Raw genomic sequence first — 23,200 nt, forward strand, 5'->3', positions numbered from 1 at the left:
TCTTCCAGTCATTAAAGTACCTTCCTTTCAACCTCCGAGCACTTCGTACTAACACTTTTTTTTTCTGGTGTACTTAATTATCTTTAAAAATTATAATTTTCTTAAAAACAGCTTTTTAAAAAAGAGCTTCTCGTGTATTTATTTACTTCCTGAGGGCAGGGATTGCATCTATTTTTGTTCGCTGCTATATCCCTAGAACCTGGTAAAGTTAGATGAATTAATGAGTGAATTCATCATTTTCCTGTCTGACAGATGGGACGGTGCACTGGCTCATGTCTGAGGGGACTTTCAGAGCTGGCATCCACATGCTATCTCTAGGTCTTTTTAAATTTTTTCTTTTTTGGAGACAGTCTTCCTCTGTCACTCAGGCTGGAGTGCAGTGCCATGATCTCGGCTCACTGCAACCTCCACCCCCTGGGTTCAACTGATTTTCCTGCCTCAGCCTCCTCAGTAGCTGGGATTACAGGCATGCACTACCATGCCCAGCTAATTTTTATATTTTTAGTAAAGCCAGGGTTTCACCATGTTGGTCAGGCTGGTCTCAAACTCCCGACCTCGTGATCTGCCAGCCTCAGTTTTCCAAAGTGCTGGGATTACAGGCATGATCCACCACACCCAGCCCTGACTCTAGATCTTATGAATTTTTTATTCTAATCCAATGTGCCCTCCAATTGCCACTTGTGCTAGCTGAACAGGTAACTGGCACTTGTCTGGTGGCCTGACCTTGCCGGCAGGCCCCTCTGCCAGACCCAGGTCCTGGCTTCAGCAGGAGACCCTCCCTCCCACTCTGCCCTCACCCCTTCCTCCCTCCCTCTCTGCCCTCACCCCTTCCTCCCTCCCTCACTCCGCAGAGGCCAACCCGGCCGCGCCTTTTAGCACCTCCAGACATCACTGCTTTTGGAGAAGAGGGAGAGACGGATAACCTCCGGCGCCATCCAGGCGTAGGTCCCCGCGGCGCTCATCTTGGTGGTCTTGTGCCACTCACGGGCGAGGCCAAAGTCCGTGATCTTGAGCACCGTGTCTGCGAGGTTGTGGTTCTCGATGGCCTCGAGGATCAGGACTGTGGGGTGGGAAGAAAGGTGGGTCACCTTAGACCTGCTGTGCTGCAGACCCAAGTGTCCTGGCCTGCTGCCTCAGCTGGAAACACATTTCTCCTCTCACTGCCTCAGGCTGCCCCACTCTGTGGCAGCTCCTTTCCTGGCCTGGAATATCCACAAGCCCCTCCACCCAGGTCTAATCCCTGTCCCAGGCTCCCACGAGGGAGGAGGGAGCTCCTTCTGCATCCTCTGCCCTCCTGACTTTGTCCTGGGCTCTGCGGAGCACCATGAATGGTCAAGAACCAACAGCCAAGGCTGAGGTGGGTCACTTGAGCCCAGGAGTTCAAGACCAGCCTGTGCAACATAGCAAGACCCCATCTCTACAAAAAATAAAAAAAAAAATAGCTGGGCATGGGGGTGTGTGACAACAGTCCCAGCTACTTGGGAGGCTGTGTTGGGAGGATCACTTGAGACTGGGAGGTTGAGGGTGCAATGAGCCATGTTCTCACCACTGCACTCCAGCCTGGGCAACAGGGAGGCTGAGGCATGAGAACTGCTTCAACCTGGGAGGCAGAGGTTGCAGTGAGCCGAGATCATGCCACTGCACTCCAGCCTGGGTGACAGAGTGAGACTCCATCTCAAAAGAAAAGAAAAAGGCAGAGTGTGTTCCTGCACCCTGACTCTGGCTCAGCCGCATGACTTGCTTTGGCTAAGAACGACAGGGTCAATTCCAAGCCCCGGCCTCGCACGTCTGCTGGCCCTCTTGTACTTCTGCCATCACCATGACAACATGCCTCAGCTAGTCTGCCTTGTCCAAGAAGATGAGAGCTACTTGGAACAAGGCCTCTCCAGCCGAGCCCAGTGTCCAACAGTTCACCCTCCAGCTGGCCTGCAAATGCACAAGCAGTAATCAACAACAGTTGTTTTTAAGATGCTGAGTTTTGGGGGTAGCTTCTTACATGGCATTATTGTGACAAAATCTGACTGATGTATTCCGCAAACATACTGGATTGTTCCAGCTTCCTTACTGCCTGTAAGTAAGTTGTCACTAACAGCGATGAGGATCACGGCTAGTGCCTGCACTATGCTAAGCTCTTTATATGAATTGACTCACAAACCACCCCTCCCTTTTTAAGGAGACCAGGGTTGGCCAGGCACAGTAGCCTCCTAGCACTTTGGGAGGCTGAGGTGGGTGGATCATTTGAGATCAGGAGATCGAGACCAGCGCGGCCAACATGGTGAAACCCTGTCTCTACTAAAAATGCAAAAATTAGCCAGGTGTGGTGGTGGGTGCCTGTAGTCCCAGCCACTTGGGAGGCTGAGGTGAGAGGATCACTTGAACCCAGGAGGTGGAGATTGCAGTGAGCCGAGATTGCGCCACTGTACTCCAGCCTGGGTGACAGAGTGAGACTCGTCTTAATGAAAAAAATAAATAAATAAAGGAACAGGGTCTTTTTCCGTTACTAAGCTAGAGTGCAGCGGCGTGATTATGGCTTGCTGTAGCCTCAAACTCCTGGGCTCAAGCAATCCTCCAGCCTTGGCCTCCCAAAGTGCTGGGATTATAGGAGTAAACCATTGCACCCAGCTACAACCCATTTTTCTAGACCAGCCAGCAGAGGCTCAGAAGCCACTTGGCTAAGAGATCACATGGCTAGAAGATGGCAGGACAAAGGCTTGAACTAGTTTTGTAATCAGAGCCCAATCTCTTAACTGCTGGGGTTATTTACTACCTTCTATCACACGGAGGCCCCAAAGTATTCAGTGTACTGCCTGGGTCTGAATCTCAGCTCTGCTTCTTCCTAGCTGCATAACCTTCAACACTTTAATCTTCACACCCAGACTTTTCCTCTATTAAATGGAGCTGGTAACAGAATTTACCTTCTAGCATTGTGGTAAAAATTTACTGCCTGATGCAATAGGGCCTTTGAAAGTGTTAGCTGTTATTGGCCAGGTGCAGTGGCTCACACCTGTAATCCCAGCACTTTGGGAGGCTGAGGGGGGCGGATCATGAGGTCAGGAGTTTGAGAAGAGCCTGGCCAACATGGTGAAACCCCCTCTCTACTAAAAATACGAAAATTAGCTGGGCGTGGTGGTGGGTGCCTGTAATCCTAGTTACTCGGGATGCTGAGGCAGGATAATCATTGAACCCAGGACATGGAGGTTGCAGTGAGCCAAGACCCGCACGACTACACTCCAGACTGGGTAACAGAGTGAGACTCCATCTCAAAAAAAAAAAAAAAAAAAAAGAATTACTGGTGGAATTAACCAATGCATGAATAATGGCAGATGAGAAGCTCCTTAGGGTAGGATGAGTGGGGAAGCAGTGCTGTGGAGGCGCTGTGTCCTCTCTCTCTGGCACAGAGCAGACCCATCACCCCAGGAGGAAGCCCTGCCCATAAGAGGCCCACTGACCCTTTGGCTAGAAAGTACTGGCTACAATAACCCTGGGGCTATGGGGTGTGCTGTCAATCAGCAGGGGTGAGGAAGGGCTGAGAAGGAGCCCCAGCCTTCAAAAGGAACATGCTGGGTGGCCCTGCCTCCATTTACCCAACCTTTCAGAGGTGCTGGGGCATAAGCATCAGTTCCCCAGATGTGGCACCAGTCCTGACACATGTGGGCATGTGTTAGCTCTTTTTTTTTTGAGATGGAGTCTTGCTCTGTCACCCAGGCTGGAGTGCAGTGGTGTGATCTCGGCTCACTGCAACCTCCTGGGTTGAAGCAATTCTCCTGTCTCAGCCTCTGAGTAGCTGGGATTACAGATGCATGCCACCACGCCCAGCTACTTTTTGTATTTTTAGTAGAGATGGGGGTTTCACCATATTGGTCAGGCTGGTCTCAAATTTCTGACCTCAGGTGAGACACCCACCTCGGCCTCCCAAAGTGCTGGGATTATATGCATGAGCCACCACGCCCAGCCAAGCTCTCTGTTGATATACAAACGTTAGGCTTGGAAGGCAAGAAAGATGCAGTCCCTCTATTCTAGGGGCTTACCATTGCTATGGGTGGGGGGACAGCAATACATATATAAAAATAGTGGGATGGATTAAAATAAATTTCAAGATGTAGAAGTGACAAAAATCAGGATAAGATGTGGGCATTGAGAGCAAAGGGGGCACCCTCATATTTCAGGGCTTAAGTGAGTGATGTGAGGGCTGGGGACATGAGTCTCCTCCACTCCTGGTGCCTTTGCTTAGCACATGATCTGGCCTGGTAAACATCAAATGGAAGAATGAACAAATGAATGAAAAAATGATAGGGAGTGAGATGGGGCAGAGCACGAATGGGAGAGCCAGGAATGTAAGATTTTTTCCTTGCTGTATCCCTGGGACAGGGCCTGGCACAGCACTCTGGAAATATCTGTGGAATGAATGAATGAAATTACTAGCCCATGAGTACTGTCAGGGCAGAAACCATGGCTGTCTTAGTCCCAGTTAGGCTTCTGCTTAATAGGTGCTCAATTAATATTCGCTGATGCCACACGAAGCTCCTTGATCTAGATTCTAGATATGAGTCCTGTAGAACGTTCCCTTCTGCCTGGCCCCATTATTTATTCAACCAACCAATCAACTTTGGAGAACCTGACAGGCAGCCTGGAAGCTTTTATACAAGCCACATCCATTCAATTCCTCCCTCATCTTTTCCAGTTTGCCTTGGCCAGCTGGGCCTATGACGACTCCAAGAAATGGTTCTCAACTGGGGGTGATTCTGCCCCCAGGGGACATTTGCAATGCCCAGAGACATTTTTGGTTGTCATAGCTGGGGATGGGGGCAGGGAATGTTAATGGCATCTAGCGGGAAGAGGCCAAAGATGCTGCTAAGCAACTTTTCAATTCACAGGACAGCTCCTATAACAATGATCCGGCCTCAAGTGCCAACAGTGCCGGGGTTGAGACACTGGCTTCAGACGGGGTAGGCTCTTTTTGTCTCTGCCTGGCAGACTCTGGCAGCATGGCTAGATGGTGAGCACCTTGAAGGCAGGCACTGCATCTGTGCTGTTCACGCAGGTGTTCATGGATATATGTTTACTGAGCAACTGTGACTCTGCAGCCTGGGAGGCAGTTAAGTCCTTCAACCTTTCTGAACCTCCTTTTTCTCCCTTAAGGTGGGCAAGGCCTACCTCACCTTCACCCTGAAGGTATCATACTGCTGCCCCCTTCTCGCCCCAGGCACAGTGTCATCTGGTGTCCCTCAACCTGTTTCCCTCAACCTGTTTCCCGCCACCTAGGCATGGCCTCGTGAGGTTCTGTGGAAGGAATTTTGGGGAGAGGACACCACTTACTGTTGATGGACTTGAGGTCACGGTGGATGATGGGCACAGGGGCATCACTGTGTAGGTAGTTCATGCCCCGGGCCACCTGCACAGCCCAGTTGACCAGCACGTGAGGTGGCACCCGGCGGCCTGCCAGCACCCTGCTCAGTGCGCCACCCCGGGCATACTCCATCACCAGGCAGAGGTGTGGGGGTTTGAGGCAGGCACCCCTAAGGGCAATGATGTTGGGGTGCTGCAGGGCTCCAAAGAGCCGGGCTTCCTGGCACACCTGTTCTGCTGTCACTGCCGGGTCCTTCTCAGGGTCCAGCCGGGCGGCCTTGACGGCCACCTCCTCACCACGCCACAGGGCCCGATAGACCTTGCCAAAGCCCCCCACACCGATGATTTCTTCTAGCTGCAGCTCGTGGAAGGGGATCTCCTGGGGCAGCTTGAGGCCCGCGGGTGCAGCGGGGGCGCCGGGGGCCACGTAGTTGCTGGGGAAGACGCCCACGCGACCGCTGGGGAGCTGCCCGGTCCACCAGCCCTCGTCGCCGGAGACCGCACAGTCTTGGGAAAGCACCTGGACGCGATCGCCCCTCCGCAGGGTCAGCTCCTCGTCGCCCGCCGCCTCGTAGTCGAATACCGCGGTCCAGACGGGCCCCGCGGGGGTCGTGCCCCACTCCTTGGCTGCCGCCCCCTCCTCCTCCTCCATGGGGGAGGGGCCGGGGGCTGCGGGTGGCCGCTTCACACCGGCTGCCCGCGGGATGCAGAGGGCGGACCCTGGCGGCCGGGATGGAGGGCAGTCCCTGTGGGGTCTAGGGGGTTCCTGGGGGCCATGGCTGGGACGCCCTCCGCAGAAGCAAGAAAAAAAACCCTTTCAAAGGGCAGGCTCGTCCACTCCGATTCGGCTGTCCGGGCGGGGCAGGGTGGGAGTGAGGCAGCAGGTTCACCTGTGCCCTCCAAACGGCAGGGCGCTAAGAGGGCCTGGCCGCGCGACACTCGAATGGCCACCGGGGTCCGCCGGTGGGAGACGAGGGCGAGGGCGGCAGGCAGTCCCGGTTCCCCGCGCCGCTCACCCCGCGCAGCTCCACCGGCGGCCCCCGGCTCCGCATCCCGGACCACGACCGCCGGGCCAGGCGGGGGTGGCGGGGCCCCGGGGGCGGCCGCCCCGGGCCGGGGTGGCGCGCCCCTCGGCCTCCTCACGCGCTAGGCGGTCGGGCAGCCCCCATTCTTGGCACCGGCCTCCCGGTCGGCCCCAGCCCCTACCCCCGCCCGTGAGGCTTCCCGGGGCCGCCGGCGGGGCCCGAGTGACGTATGGTCGACGCCGCCGCGGTGCCGCCTGGGAGTTGTAGTCTCGGGCTGCGCGGCTCCGGGGCCCAGCCCTTAGCGCCCCCCGGCAGAGAACCGCTGCCAGCCTCGGGCCGCAGTGGACACCCCGTGGGGTCGAGGGAGTCCTCCCGAAGAGATGAGCCCGGCCTCGGCCCCTCCTTCCGATGCGGCGTAGTGGGTGCCCGGGGCGGGGGGAAGCGCTCCTCACAGACCCTGCGGGGGCCGCTGCCCAGGGTTGGGTGGATCGCAACGAACGCGTTTAGCAACGCGAAAAATAGGAGCTGCATGCATGACGGTGACTGCCCGGAGCCTGGAACTGCCTGGAGCCTGCAAACGCCGCCTGGACCCGGTCCCTGAGGCAGGACTGCCCCGCGGGCCCCGAGCCGAGATGCAAGCCGGGAAATGTAGTCCGCCTGGGGACTCGTGCTGCAGGGGGCGGCACCCAAACCGCTGGCTGCCGGCGTTGGCTAGTGGCTCCAGGAAGCTAGGGGTCAGGCTGGTAGCTGGACCCTGCGGGGAAGACGGGGCTGGAAGGATGTGTTTACTGTCCCTGGGGATGTCACAGCCACATCTGCTTTCTCCATCAGCTCTGGGTTCCTCTGCTGAAGTCAGAACTCCTGCTCTCGAGAATCCCCCATCCCTATTTTATAGGAGTTTCGGTCTGGGGAGCTTAATGTGCATGTTGTGTTAAGTGCTTTGTACACGTGGTATCGTTAAGTCTTCACAAAGAGCCCCATTTTACAGATGACTCATAGAGAAGTGAAGTCATTTGTGCAAGGCTACAGAACTATAAATGGCAAAGCAAGAATGAAAGGCAGTTTTAAAAATTAACAACCCAGGCCGGGTGCGATGGCTCCTGCCTGATAGCTCAGCACTTTGGGAGGCCGAGGAGGGCGCATCACGAGGTCAGGAGTTCGAGACCAGTCTGGCCAACATGGTGAAACCCCATCTCCACCAGAAAAAAAAAAAAAAAAAAAAAAAAGCCGAGCATGGTGGTACGCGCCAGTAATCCCAGCTACTAGGGAGGCTGAGGCAGGAGAATCGCTTGAACCCAGAAGGTAGAGATTGCAGTGAGCTGAGCTCACACCACTGCACTCCAGCCTGGACAACAGGGCAAGACATAGGCATAATTTTCTCCCAGGATGTTTTGTACATGCTTTTTTCAGTTCACTCACTGGGACTTCATTGTTTTTACTCATTTATGACTGGGATTTTTTTTTTTTTTTTTTAAGAATGAGTCTCGCTCTGTCACCCAGGCTGGAGTGCAGTGGGGCCACCTTGGCTCACTGCAACCTCCACCTCCCAGGTTCAAGTGATTCACCTGCTACCAGGTTCAAGCGATTCTCCCGCCTCCCAGGTTCAAGCGATTCTCCCGCCTCCCAGGTCCAAGCGATTCTCCCGCCTCCCAGGTTCAAGCGATTCTCCCGCCTCCCAGGTTCAAGCGATTCTCCCGCCTCCCAGGTCCAAGCGATTCTCCTGCCTCCCAGGTTCAAGCGATTCTCTCGCCCACCCCAGTAGCTAGGACTACAGGCACGTGCCTCCATGCCCAGCTAATTTTTGTATTTTCAGTAGAGATGGGGTTTCACTGTGTTAGCCAGGATGATCTTGAACTCCTGACCACATGATCTGCCCGCCTTGGCGTCCCAAAGTGCTGGGATTACAGGCGTGAGCCACTGCGCCCGGCCAAGGATAGGTTTTTAAGTGTTCTCTCACACACACAAAAAGCTCCCCAACTCATTACATAGTTGAATGGCAACCTCTGCATCCTGGGTTCAAGTGATTCTCCTGCCTCAGCCTCCCTAGTAGCTGGGATTACAGATTGAGCTACTATGCCCACCTGGCTAATTTTTGTATTTTTAGTAGAGACTGAATTTCACCATGTTGACCAGGCTGGTGCTGGGATTACAGGCAGGAGCTATTCCTGACTTGAAGTGATCTGCCCATATTGGTCTCTCAAAGTGCTAGGATTACAGGCATGAGCCACCTCGCCCAGCTGTGTTAACTTTTTCAATGATGTCCTGATGTCCTTGTTTGGAAGAAATGTTTAAATTTAATATAGCCAAGGCTGTCACATTTTCACCATATGGTCTGTGCTTTCTTCTGGGTTGAAGAATTTTTGCTCACTCCAAAGCTATAACAATATTCTACATTTTTCTACTAGCTGTTTTGGGTTGAATTGTGTTCTTCCAAAAAGATATGTTGAATTCATACTCGCAGTACCTCAGAATGTGACTGTATTTGGAAACGAGATTGTGGCAGATGTAATTAATTAAGATGAGGTGATACTGGGTAGGGTGGGCTGCTAATGCCATATCACTGTTGTCCTTAGAAGACAGCCAGGCTGGGTGCCATGGCTCATGCCTATAATCCCAGCACTTTGGGAGGCCAAGGTGAGAGGATCACTTGAGCCCAGGAGTTCAAGATCAGCCTGGGCAACATAGTGAGACCCCCATCTCTATAAATAAATAAATAAAAAGAAAATAGCAGCCAGGCACGGTGGCTCACGCCTGTAATCCCAGCACTTTGGGAGGCTGAGATGGGTGGATCATCTGAGGTCAGGAGTTTGAGACCAGCCTGGCCAACATGGTGAAACCTGGTCTCTACCAAAAATAGGAAAATTAGCTGGGCATGGTGGTGGGCACCTGAAATCCCAGCTACTCAGGAGGCTGAGGCATAAGAATCGCTTGAAACCAGGAGGTGGAGGTTGCAGTGAGCTGAGATCGCACCACTGAACTCCAGCCTCAGCATCAAGAGCGAAACTCTACCTCAAAAAAAAAAAAAAAAAAAAAAAAGATAGCTATGTGAGGACACACACACACAATGAGAGAGAGAGAGAGAGAGACAGAGAGAGAGAGAGAGAGAGAATGCGATAGGACAACAAAGGCAGAGATCGGAGTTATGCAACTACAAGGCAAGCAACTCCAAAAACTACCAATAAATCCTCAGAAGCTAAGAACAGATGAGGAAGGATTCCCCTGCAGGAGTCAGAGCGGGCATGGCTTGCTGACACCTTGAGTTTGGACTGTGGGCAACCAGGCATGGGGAGACAATACATTTCTGTGGGGTTAAGCCACCCAGTTTGTGGTACTTTATGGCAGCCCTAGGAAACTAATATACCGTCCTAGCCTTCTGGTTTTACCTTTGTTATTTAGGTTTCTAGCTCATTTATTTGACCTTTGTATTATGGGGAGAGGTAGGGAACCAACTTTACTTTTCTCTTTACAAATGCCAGGTTCCCTAATACTGTCTTCTAATGATTTCTCTCTTTTCTTCTTTTTTCCTTCTTTTTTTTTTCCCCCCTTTGAGACAGGGTCTTACTCTGTCCCCCAGGCTGGAGTGCGGTGGCTCGATCTCAGCTCACTGCAACCTCTGCCTCCGGGGCTCAAGCAATCCTCCCACCTCAGCCTCTCCAGTAGCTGAGACCACAGGTGCATGCCATCACGCCTGGCGAATTTTTTTTTTAATTTTTAGTAAAGACAAGGTCTTGCTATGTTGCCCAGGCTGGCCTCGAACTCCTGGGCTTGAGTCATCCTCCTGCCTCAGGATCCCAGAGTGCTGCGATTACAGGCAGGAACCACTGTGCCTGGCTGTACCTTGTATAATTTCTTCCAATATGCCTCTAGTTACTTCTCTTTTTAGCTGTGCTGTAATCAATTTCATTTGCTCACTGGGTTTAAAAGTTTTCCTTTACATAATTTTTAGTTTTTCCTCTTCAAATCTTCCTTGACAGTTTTTTTTTTTTTTTGAAATGGAGTCTCACTCTCATCCCGTCTGGAGTGCAATGGTGTGGTCTTGGCTCACTGCAACCTGCGCATCCCAGATTCAGGTGATTCTCCTGCCTCAGCCTCCCGAGTAGCTGGGACTACAGCTGTGTGCCACCACACCCAGCTGATTTTTATATTTTTAATAGAGATGAGGTTTCACTATGTTGGCCAGGCTGGTCTTGAACTCCTGACCTTGTGATCTGCCCACCTTGGCCTCCTAAAGTGCTGGGATTACAGGTGTGACCCACTGCACCTGGTGACAGTTTTAATAATCTGCTCTCCTTCAGTATTTTTAAAGTTCCACCATTAATTTCTTTAAAGTTTTAATGTATTTATTTTATATTCCGTACAGATAACTCCAATGGCTGTGCCATTTGTGAGTCTGATTCTGAGGCTTATTGCTTCTGCTTATGTGCTTTATTCCCTATTCATTTAGTGAGTTTTCAAAATATCAACTTATGTTCCTTGGGATTTTACCTGACGAAATTGTGTAGTTTTGTTTTGTTTGTTTGTTTTTTGAGATGGAATCTCGCTGTATCGCCCAGGCTAGAGTGCAGTGGCACCATCTCGGCTCACTGCAACCTCTGCCTCCTGGGTTCAACCAATTCTCCTGCCTCAGCCTCCGGACTAGCTGGGATTACAGGCGCCCGCTACCATGCCTGGCTAATTTTTGTATTTTAGTAGAGACAGGGTTTCACCATATTGGCCAGGTCGGTCTGGAACACCTGACCTCAAATGATCTGCCCGCCTTGGCCTCCCAAAGTGTTGGGATTACAGGCGTGAGCCACTGTGCCCCGCCCTAAGGAAATTCTTTAAAGCCCAAGTTTAAATGCATTTTCCTGGCTAGGTGCAGTGACCCAAGCCTGTAATCCCAGCACTTTGGGAGGCTGTGGTGGGAGGATTGCTTGAACCCAAAAGGTCAAGGTTACAGTGAGCTCTGACTGAGTCGCTGCACTCCAGCCTGGGCAACGGGTTCAGACCCCGTCTCAACAGCAACAACAACATCAACAAAAGACTTTTTTGTCTCTTTTCAGTCTTTTATTTACCATACTCTTTTGTTTCCTTTCCTTGTTTCCATGAATACATCAATTATTTTCTACTTCTGATTTGAAAATTACGCATATTTCAAAATTTTTCTAGTAGTTATTCCTAACATGTTCAGACTAATTTGTGTTTATTCTATCACACGAATTCTGCCCTCTGCTTCCTTTTGCCCTGAAACTGCCATACTGATACTTTTTAGAATTCTGATTTTGGATTTGTATAAATATGCCTTTGGGGGGCAGTATTTATTTATCATTAGAAATGTACTCACTATTATTTCCTGTGTCTCATAAGTTCTTTCTCTTCTTGCTGTAATACTTCCTCCAGGATTATTTTTGAAGAAGATTTTTGTAGTGTAAACTTTATTTTTTTTTTAAAAGACAGAGTCTCATTCTGTTACCCAGGCTGGAGTTCAGTGGCACACTCTAGGCTCACTGTAACCTCTGCCTCCCGGGTTCAAGTGATTCTCCTGCCTCAGCCTCCTGAGTAGCTGGGATTACAGGCGTGCACCACCATGCCAGGCTAATTTTTGTATTTAGTAGAGACAGGGTTTCACCATGTTGGCCAGGCTGGTCTCGAACTCCTGATCTCAGGTGATCCACCTGCCTTGGTCTCCCAAGGTGCTGGGATTATAGGCATGAACCAATAGGGTACATTTTTTTTTTTTTTTTTGAGACGGAGTCTCACTCTGTTGCCTAGACTGGAGTGCAGTGGCATGATCTCAGCTCACCGCAACCTCCACCTTCAGGGTTCAAGCAATCCTCCTGCCTCAGCCTCCTGAGTAGCTGGGACTACCAGGGTGTGACACCATGCCCAGCCAATCTTTTTTTGTATTTTTAGTAGAGACGAGGTTTCGCCGTGTTGGCCAGGCTGGTCATGAACTCCTGACCTTGTGATTCGCCTGCCTCGGCCTCCCAAAGTGCCGGGATTACAGGTGTGAGCAACCGCACCCAGCCTGGGGTAAGCTTTTGACACTTTTTTATGTCTGAAAATATCTTTATGTACTCTCACATTTAAATGACAGTTCTGCTAGACATAAAATTCTCTAACTTCCAGGTTTTTTGCCTTTTACTCTTCAAACAAAATAAACACTACCCCATTGTCTTCTTGTGTCTGTTGTTGCTGCTGACAAGTCTGGTGTTTACTTCCTGAAAGCTGTTAGGATTTTTCCCTTTGGTGGTCTTCAGATGAATGGAAAATTATCCACATATTTTGAAACCTATTTGTCTATGAGCCTGGTATGGGTACCCCACCCCCAGATTCACATGTTGAAGTGCTAACTCCCAGTGCCTCTGACTGTATTTGGAACTAGGGTTGTTACAGGTATAATTGGTTAAGATGAGATGATACTGGAAGAGAGCAGGTCCCTACTCCGATATGACTGGTGTCCTTATAGAAAGGGGAAATTTGGCCGGGCGTGGTGGCTAACGCCTGTAATCCCAGCACTTTGGGAGGCCGAGGTGGGTGGATCACCTGAGGTCGGGAGTTCGAGACCAGCCTGGCCAACCTGGTGAAATCCTGTCTCTACTAAAATTACAAAAATTAGCTGGGTGTGGCGGTGGGTGCCTGTAATCCCAGCCACTTGGGAGGCTGAGGCAGGAGAATCACTTGAACCTGGGAGGTGGAGGTTGCAGTGAGCAGAGATCGCGCCACTGTACTCCTGGGTGACAGAGTAAGGCTCCGTCTCAAAAATAATAATAAATAAATAAATAAAGGGGAAATTTGAGGCCAAGTGCAGTGGCTCTCACCTATAATCACAACGTTGTGGGAGGTGGGTAGATTGCTTGAGGCCAGTATTTGGCGACCAAGCCGGGCAACTTAGCGAGAACTTACCTCTACAAAAATTACAAAAATTGGCCAGGCGTGGTGACACATACCTGTAGTCCCAGCTACTCGGGAGGCTGAGGTGGGAGGATTGCTTGAGGTTAGTATTTGAAGACCAACCTGGGCAACATAATGAGACCTCATTTCAACAAAAAATACAGGCCAGATGCGATGGCTCACACCCATAATCCCAGCACTTTAAAAGGCAGAGGCCGGTGGATCACCTGAGGCCAGGAGTTCGAGATTAGCCTGGCCAATATGGTGAAACTTCGTCTCTACTAAAAATACAAAAATTAGCTTGGCATGGGGGTGGATGCCTATAATCATAGCTACTCAGAGGCTGAGGCAGAAGAATTACTTGAATCCCGGGGGGCAGAAGTTGCAGTGAGCTGAGATCTAGCCACTTAATTCCAGCCTGGGTGAAAGAGTGAAACTCCATCTCAAACAAAACAAAAAACAAACAAACAAACAAACAAAAAATAAAAAGTTAGCTGTGCATGGGTGACATGCACCTCTAGTCCCAGCTACTCGGGAGGCTGAGGTGGGAAGACTGATCAAGTCCCAGGAGTTTATGGTTACAGTGAGCTATGATTGCGCTACTGCACTCTAGTCTGGGCAAGAGAGTGAGATCCTTTCTTAAAAATAGATAAATAGGCCGGGTGCAGTGGCTCACGCCTGTAATCCTAGCACTTTGGGAGGCCGAGGGAGGTGGACACCTGAGGTCAGGAGTTTGAGACCAGCCTGGCCAACATGGTGAAATCCCATCTCTACTAAAAATACAAAAATTGGCCAGGCGTGGTGGTGCACACCTGTAATCCCAGCTACTGGGGAGGCTGAGGCAGGAGAATCGCTTGAACCTGGGAGGCAGAGGTTGCAGTGAGCTGAGATCATGCCATTGCACTGCAGCCTGGGTGACAGAGCAAGACTCTGTCTCAAAAATAAATAAATAAATAAAATAAATAACAAAAAAGGGGGACATCTGGATACAGACATGCACCCGAGAGAACACCCTGTGAAGATGAAAGCAGGGATTAGGGTGATGCCACAGAAACCAAGGAATGCCAAAGATTGTCAGCAAACCACCAGAAGGAAGGAGAGAGGTGTGGGACAGATTTGTTCCTCTTGACCCTCAGAAGGGAGCAACCTTTAGCTGGGCACAGAGGCTCATGCCTGTAATTCCAGCACTTTGGGAGGCTGAGATGGGCAGATCACTTGAGTCTGGGAGTTTGAGAGCCGCCTGGCTAACATGGTGAAACTCCATCTCTACTAAAAATACAAAAATTAGCAGGCTGTGGTGGCATACCATATAGTCTGCTACTCGAGAAAATCGCTTGAATGTGGGAAGTGGAGGTTTCAGTGAGCTGAGATCACGCCTCTGCACAATAGCCTGGGTGACAGAGCCAGACTCTGTCTCAAAATAAAAATAAAAATAAAAGGAACCAACTGTGCGGATGCCTTGATCTTGTTGAACTTGTGGCCTCAGCAGCTGTGAGGCTATACATTTGGATTGTTTAAGCCACTCAGCTCGTGGCCTGGTGTTACAGCAGCTGTGGCAAACACATACAAGCCCTTTTATTTGGAGTCTTACCTTTTTCCTTTGATCTTTGTAAAATGTAGTCATTATGCCGGGCGCGGTGGCTCACGCCTGTAATCCCAGCACTTTGGGAGGCCGAGGTGGGTGGATCATGAGGTCAAGAGATCGAGACCATCCTGGTCAACATGGTGAAACCCTGTCTCTACTAAAAATACAAAAAATTAGCTGGGCATGGTGGCGTGTGCCTGTAATCCCAGCTACTCAGGAGGCTGAGGCAGGAGAATTGCCTGAACCCAGGAGGTGGAGGTTGCGGTGAGCCGAGATCGCGCCATTGCACTCCAGCCTGGGTAACGGTCGCGAAACTCCGTCTCAAAAAAAAAAAAAAATGTAGTCATTATTTATTCCAAATAGTTCTTCCCTTCTGTCTTTCCTATGAGTCTGCTGCTTTACAGCTGTTACCATTTCTACTTTTATCCACCATAAAATGTTGAAGTTTTTTGTTTTTTTATTCTAAAATGTTAATATTCTCCATGTTTTATCTCTTGCTCTTACCTTCTGAAATCGATACATGTCTTTCACCTAAGTTCTTTGCAGCTTGTATCATTTTGCTGTCTAGTCCCTCTAGTGAGTTCTTTATTTAGAATTTATAATTTCTTGTTTTGGTTGTTTTTTTTTTTTGAGACACGGTCTTTCTCTGTTGCCCAGGCTGGAGTACAGTGGTGTGATTGTAGCTCACTGCAGCGTCGACCTCCTGGGCTCAAAGTGAGCCTCTCACCTCAGCCCCCTGAGTAGCTGGGACCACAGGCATGTGTCACCACACCCAGCTGACTTTTAATTGTTTTGGAGAGATGGGAGTCTCCCTATGTTGCCTGGGATGGTCTTGAACTCCTGGGCTCAAGGGATCCTCCCACCTTGGCCTCCCAAAGTGCTGGGATCACAGGTTGCAGTGAGCCATGATCATGCCACTGCACTCTGGCCTGGGTGACAGACCAAGACCCTGTCTCAAAACAAAACAAAACAAAACAAAAACATAGTAAACTTCGAGGACCAGGAGGGTGTTGATGGATGTTTGCAACTCCTTCACTCTCTTTCCTTCCCCCAAAACCTATTTTGGTTTGTATAACCTAGAAGATCCCCGGAGTCTTCCTTGGCTGTATTTATTTTTTTGTCTCAATTTTTTTTTCTTTTTTTTTGAGATGGAGTTTCGTTCTTGTTGCCCAGGCTGGAGTGCAGTGGTGTGATCTCGGCTCACCGCAACCTCCGCCTCCTGGGTTCAAGCGATTCTCCTGCCTCAGCCTCCCGAGTAGCTGGGACTACAGGCTCGTGCCACCACACACGGCTAGGTTTTTGTATTTTAGTAGAGATGGGGTTTCACCATGTTGGTCAGGATGGTCTCAATCTCCTGATCTTGTGATCCACCTGCCTTGGCCTCCCAAAGTGCTGGGATTACAGGCGCGAGCCACGACGCCCGGCCGCTGTCTTTCATTAGTTATACAAAGGCAGTGTCAATCCCTGAGCAAGAAGGGGGTTAGTTTTAGGAAGGGACTGTTATCAGCTTTATTTTATTCTTTTTATTTTTTTGAGATGGAGTCTCGCTCTATCACCCAGGCTGGAGTGCAGTGGCATGATCTTGGCTCGCTGCAACCTCTGTCTCCTGGGTTCAAGTGATTCTCCTGCCTTACTCTCCAAAGTAGCTGGAATTACAGGCACACGCCACAACGCCTGGGTAATTTTTGTATTTTTTTAGTAGAGATGGGGTTTCACCATGTTGGCCAGGCTGGTCTCGAACTCCTGACCACAGGTGATCACCTACCTCAGCCTCCCAAATTGCTGGGATTACAGGCATGAGCCACCACGCCTGACTTGCTTTGTTTTAAAGTTAAACTATAAACTAAATCCCTCTTACGGTTGGCTTGGCCTATTGCAGGAATGAGCAAAGACAGCTGTGGGCTTAGAAGCAGGACGGAGTCAGTTACGTTAGATTTCTCTCACTGTCATAATTTTTGCAAAGGCAGTTTCACAGCCAGCCAGCTGGAATGGGGGCAGTTGATGGAGGAGGCTTTGCCGGGAGCTGAGTGTGGGCCCAGTAATAGATCTTTCATTTCCTGAGAATGCAATTAGAAGCTATCAAGAATACTCACTTCTGGCCAGGTGCAGTGGCTTACACCTGTAATCTCAGCATTTTGGGAGGCCAAGGTGGGCGGATCACTCGAGTTCAGGAGTTCAAGACCAGCTTGGGCAGATCAGACGTGGCAAAACCCCATCTCTACAAAAAATACAAAAATTAACCAGGTATGGTGGTGGCATGTGCCTGTAGTCTCAGGTGCTCAGGAGGCTGAGGTGGGAGGATGGCTTGAGCCTGGGAGGCAGAGGTCGCAGTGAGCCAAGATTGTGCCACTGCACTCCAGCCTGGGTGACAGGGCCAGACCCTGTCTCAATTAATAAATAAATAAAAATAAAACGAATGTTCACTTCCTTCTTCCTCTGTAACACCCTGTCTAATGCAAAGGGCTGTTTGTTAATGAGAGTCTCCATTCTCTATAATTCTTGTCGCTTTCTTCTAAGACAGAAATACTTAGCATGGACATGTTCACAAGGGAGAAGCAGCTTGGCAGTGAGTACTCCTGCCCTTCACCCACCATGGTCTGTGGCCAGCTGGGTCAGAAGGGATGGAGGGAGAAGAAAACTGAGGTCAGAAGTCTTTGGTAGAAAAATAAAAAGCCAATTGTCTTGGTCATGGACGAGGAGAAGTGACCCATGCACACCTGGGACCTGCTGTCCCATGAATCTATGATAAAAGTGTCAGATCTGAACTTGATTGTCTGTTGTATTTGAGAGGATTGCCCCTCATTAGGGAGAGGCAGTGAGTGTCAAATGAAGTTCTGGTGTTCTTCTTTGAACTCTGGGTATTGCCTTGAGTCTGAAGATGTTAGAAATTCATGGCACTACCAGAGACCTGGGAGGATTTCCTCAGTGATGGCATCCATCACACAAGCAAGAATGTTAATATGGCTGGGCACCCTGGCTTACGCCTATCATCCCAGCCCTTGGGAGGCCAAGGTGGGAGGATCGCTTGAGCCCAGGAGTTTTAGAGCAGCCTGAACAACACAGAGAGACCCTGCCTCATTGAGAAAATATTTTTATTTTAGCCAGGTGTGGTGGTGAATGCCTGTAGCGCAAGCTACTTGGGTGGCTGAGGTGAGAGGATCACTTGAGCCTGGGAGGTCAAGGCTGCAGTGAGCTGTGATGGTGCCACTGCACTCCATCCTGGGTGAAAGAGTGAGGCCTCATCTCATAAAAAAAAAAAAAAGAAAAGAAAAGAAAACCTGGGGCCTTTTGGGAGGTGATTGGTCATAAGGGTGGCTGGAATTAATGCTATTGTAAAATAAGGCCAAGAGAGCTTGTTTATCTCTTCCACTATGTGAGGACACAGTCAGAGGGCGCCATCTAGGAAGTGGGCCCTCAATAGACACCGAATCTGCCTGCGCTGTGATCTTGGACTTCACAGCCTCTAGAACCATGAAAAAGAAGTATGTGTTGTTTGTTCTCTTCCTTCTTTCCCTCCCTCCTTCCTTCCTTCCTTCTTTTTCTTTTTTGAAACAGGGTCTCCCTGTGTCACCCAGACTGGAGTGTGGTGGCATGTTTTCAGCTCACTTCAACCTCTGCCTCCCGGATTCAAGAAATTCCCCTGCCTCAGCCTCCCAAGTATCTGGGATTACAGGCGCCTGCCACTATGCCCGGCTTATTTTTGTATTTCTAGTACAGATGGGTTTCACAATGTTAGTCAGGCTGGTCTCGAACTCCTGACCTCAGTTGATCCGCCCACCTTGGCTTCCCAAAGTGCTGGGATTACAGGCATGAGCCACCACATCTGGCTTTTTCCTTCCTTCCTCTCTCCCTCCCTCCTTCTTTCCTTCCTTCCCTTTCTTTCAAGTTTCACTCTTGTTGCCCAGGCTGGAGTGCAATGATGAGATCTCAGCTCACTGCAACCTCCGCCTCCTGGGTTCAAGTGATTCTTCTGCCTCAGCCTCCTGACTAGCTGGGATTACAGGCCCATGCCACTACGCCCAGCTGATTTTTTTGTATTTTTAGTAGAAATGGGGTTTTGCCATGTTGGCCAGGCTGGTCTCGAACCCTTGACCTCAGATGATCCGCCCACCTCAGCCTCCCAAAGTGCTGGGATTATAGGCATGAGCCACTGCACCCAGCCTGTACCTATTCATTCAAAAATTGATAGTATCCTGTCCCTAGCTTTCACAGACAAGACATTCATTTACTTATTCTTCCAATGGTTATTGCTCTTATTCAGAGATGCCTGAAGGATTGGTAATATCCTAAATCCAAGGACTGTCTCTGTTATGGCCAACTTCTTTTCCCTCTCCCCCAAATTCATATGTGGAAGCCCTAACCCCCAGTACCGTAGAATGTGACTGTATTTAGAAACAGAGCTGTTAAAGAGGTGATAAAGTTAACCGAGAATCATGAGTCTGGGCCCAATTCCAAACTCACTGATGTCCTTAATTAATTAATTTATTTATTTTGAGTCAGAGTCTCGCTCTGTTGCTCAGGCTGGAGTGCAGTGGCACCATCTTTGCTCACTGTGACCTCTGCCTCCTGGGTTCAAACAATTCTGGTGTCTCAGCCTCCTGAGTAGCTGGGACCACAGGCATGCCCCACCACACCCGGCTAATTTTTGTGTTTTTAGTAGAGACAGGTTCTCTATGTTGCCCAGGCTGGTCTTGAACTCCTGGCTTCAAGTGATCCTCTTGCTTCTGCCTCCCCAAATGCTGGGATTATACACCTGACCACCATGCTTGGCCAAGAAGAGGAAATTCAGACACAGAGAGATAGCAGGGGTGTGTGTGCAAAGAGAAGGGACCGTGTGAGGACACAGTGAGGAGGCGGCCGGCCGCAAACCAGGGACAGGGGCCTCAGAAGAAAGCAAACCTGCCAACACCTGATCTTGCACTTCCAAGCCTCCAGCATTGTGAGAAAATAAATTTCTGTCGTTTAAGCCACCCAGTCTGTGGCACCTTGCTATGGCAGCCTGCGAAGACAAACACAGCCTCCAGTGCTATAGTTTCAGACACCCCACCCCCACTTTTAGCCCAGAGGGAGGAACTATGATTTGACACGGGGGAGGGGGCTTTGCAAAACTGTCCACATCACACTCAAAGCACAGCCTGGTTTGGCAGACAGACTTAGCAAGCCCAGGCCTGGGATGTGTCTCACGCTTGCAGCATTCTGTTTCTTTTTTCAGGGTGTCATTTCTGAGGGTTTCAGATTCTTCCACTCAGGAATGAGCTTAGGGACAGGCGACAGCCTGGTGAGGCTCCAGGCTTCTGCAGAGGACTCTGCTGAGAGGGCTGTGGGAGTCTCAGGGTGGGTGAATGGGGAGGACTCAGGAGGATTGTGGGAGTCTCAGGGTGGGTGAATGGGGAGGACTCAGGAGGATTGTGGGAGAGGTGAGGCAGCAGGAGTTAGGGAGGGCAGAGGGAAAGACGCACTCTCAAGAGTGAAACTGGCTTCCTTTCAATAGGCATGGCAGGGAAGGGCATTTCATGAGGTCTAGAAGCATAGAAGGGGCCAGGTATGGTGGCTCATGCTTGTAATCCCAGCACTTTGGGAGGCCAAGGCAGGAGGATCACTTGAGGCCAGGGGTTCAAGGCCACATAGCGAGACACTGTCTTTTTTTTGTTGAGACGAACAGAGTCTTGCTTTGTTGCCCAGGCTGGCATGCAGTGGTAGGATCTTGGCTCACTGCAACCTCCACCTCCCAGGTTCAAGTGATTCTCCTGCCTCAGCCTCTTGAGTAGCTGGGACTACAGGCCCTCACCACCATACCTGGCTAATTTTTTTTTTTTTTTTTAGTAGGGATGGGGTTTGGCCATGTTTGCCAGGCTGGTATTGAACTCCTGGCCTCAAGTGATCTACCCACCTTGGCCTCCCAAAGTGCTGGGATTATAGGCATGAGCCACAGCACCTGGCCCAATTCTTTTTATTTTATTTTATTTATTTTTATTGAGACAGGGTCTCACTCTGTCACCCAGGCTAGAGTGTGGTAGTGTGATCATGGCTCACTACAGCCTCAACCTTCTGGGCTCAGGTGATCCTCCTGCCTCAGCCTCCCCAGCTGGGACCCCAGGCTCATGCCACCTTGCCTAGCTAATTAAAAAAATTTTTTTTATTTGTAGAGATGGAGTCTTGCTATGTTGCCCAGGCTGGTCTCGAACTACCAGCCTCAAGCAATGCTCCTGCCTCGGCCTCCCAAAGTGCTGGGATTACAAGCATGCACTACCACGTCCAGCCAAATTTCTATTATTTATAAATTATCCAGTCTAAGGTATTTTGTTACAGCAACCCAAGTACACTAAGACATCCAGGAAGCTAATTTAATAATCATTCATCATTATTATCCATGACATGTATTATTCAACTATTAGTCATCCATTAATCAATATGAATTATCTAGTAATCATTAACCATTGCATCTATTAACCTTGCCAACCTAAACAACAGAGAGAGCTTCTCTCCATGAAAAAGGTATTTACTCGGGAGCAGAGCATTGCCATAGGAATACAGGTGTCACAGTAAACTCTGTGTATACTTAGGGAGGTGAAGGGAGACAAAGGTTTTTAAACAAAAAATGAGGAGGCGTTCATAATTGTTTTCAGATAATTATCCTTGGCTACAAAGATCAATAACAAGCATATCATGCCAGTTTGAGGCTGGACAGGCAATTGCTGAGAAAAAGTGCTTGCAGAAGTTTTTGTTTTTTTTTCTGAAACAGAATCTTGCTCTGTCAGTCAGGCTGGCGTGCAGTGGCATGATCTCAGGTCACTGCAACTTCTGCCTCCTGGGTTCAAGCGATTCTCCTGCCTCAGCTATCTGAGCGGCTGGGACTACAGGCACCCACCACCACGCCAGTGAATTTTTGTATTTTTAGTGGAGACGGGGTTTCACCATGTTGGCCAGGCTGGTCTCGAACCCCTGACCTCAGGTGATCCACTCACCTCGGCCTCCCAAAGTTCTAGGATTACAGGCATGAGCCACTGCACCCGGCCAGTTAATCTGGTTTTATCAAAAGTTATTTTACATGTACTCAACAAGGGTAGGATGAGTGTCTACTCTAGGGAAGATACTGTGCTCAGAATGTGGAATCTGAAGATGGAAAGCCACAGCTTCTGCCCAAAAGGTTTAGCATGGTAGAAAGATAGTCGAATAAACAGAGCCTAGAGTTCTCCTCGGAAGCCTTCATGAAGGAGTTCGTGCTGGAGAAAAACTAAAGAAGACGTGTCAGAAGTCACCTGATTTTTTTTTTTTTTTTGAGGCAGAGTCTCACTCTGTCGCTGAGGCTGGAGTGCAGTGGTGCCAATCTCGGCTCACTGAAACCTCCACCTCCATGCCTCAGCTTCCCGAGTGGTGGGGATTACAAGCACCCACCACCACGCCCAGCTAATTTTTGTATTTTTAGTAGAGACGGAATTTTACCATCTTGGCCAGGCTGGTCTTGAACTCCTGACCTTGAACCCCAGCCTCCCAAAGTGCTGGGATTACAGGCCTGAGCCACTGCACTCGGCAGAAATCACCTGATTTAAGAAGAAAAAACGTTGCAGTAGAAAGGGTGGGGAGCGCAGAAAGCAAAGTCGGGCTGGGCACAGCCACTCACGCCTGTAATCCTAGCACTTTCGGAGGCCAAGATGGGAGGATCACTTGAGCCCAGGAGTTCAAGACTTGTCTGGGCAACATAGTGAGACCCCCGTCTCTACACACACACAAAATTAGCCAAGTGTGGTAGCAGGCGCCTATGATCCCAGCTACTCAGGAGGCTGAGATGGGAGGGTCACTTGATCCTGGGAGGTTGAGGCTTCAGTGAGCTATGATGGCACCACTGCACTCAGGAGCCTGAGTGAATAGCGAGACCCCGTCTCAACAAAACAAAACAAAAGAAACAAAAAGCAAAATCACCCTCTTAACCAGATAACCATGCAAGCTTAATAGCCTTTGAATTTAAGGAAAAGCTTGGTAAACGATTGCAGAATCATGTATATCTCCCCTAATGTTATTTTATAAACCATCTCTAATTTTCAAACCAACCACTGTTTTTTAATTTATGGAATCATTCTAAAGCGGTGCCAAACCTTAAAAAATATATACAGCCAGTGCAGTGGCTCACACCTGTGATCCCAACACGTTGGGAGGCTGAGGTGGGAGGATCGATTGAGCCCAGGAGTTCAAGGTTACCGTGAGCTCTGCCCAAGCCACTGCATTCCAGCCTGGGTGATACAGTGAGACCCTGCTTCCAAAAAATTAAAAAATAAAAGAATTCAAGTATAAATATCTTTAACAGGAAAGAAAACCTAACAAGTCTCATTAGCACTGGGAGCGTTATCTTTCTTCTCCTTGGGTGTCAGAAGTG

At 49.8% G+C, this 23,200-nt stretch overlaps 1 protein-coding gene across 2 annotated transcripts in view; it reads right to left on the bottom strand.

Moving 5' to 3' along the window:
• MAP3K10 (mitogen-activated protein kinase kinase kinase 10) overlaps positions 1 to 5,998 on the bottom strand; it is a 21,607-nt gene extending 15,609 nt beyond the window's left edge. For both annotated transcript variants that reach the window (XM_012461387.2, XM_064381310.1), the window contains exons 1-2: positions 5,317 to 5,998; positions 880 to 1,060 (exon numbers count right to left, since the gene is read on the bottom strand). In XM_012461387.2, coding sequence (XP_012316810.2) covers positions 880 to 1,060; positions 5,317 to 5,998 — 863 coding nt within the window. The remainder of the gene's footprint in view (positions 1 to 879; positions 1,061 to 5,316) is intronic.
• Positions 5,999 to 23,200: the final 17,202 nt, after the last annotated feature.

The sequence above is a fragment of the Aotus nancymaae genome, unplaced genomic scaffold (genome assembly GCF_030222135.1).
Source record: "Aotus nancymaae isolate 86718 unplaced genomic scaffold, 86718_ANA_hifiasm-v0.15.2.pri h1tg000028l, whole genome shotgun sequence".
Classification (NCBI taxonomy): domain Eukaryota; kingdom Metazoa; phylum Chordata; class Mammalia; order Primates; family Aotidae; genus Aotus; species Aotus nancymaae.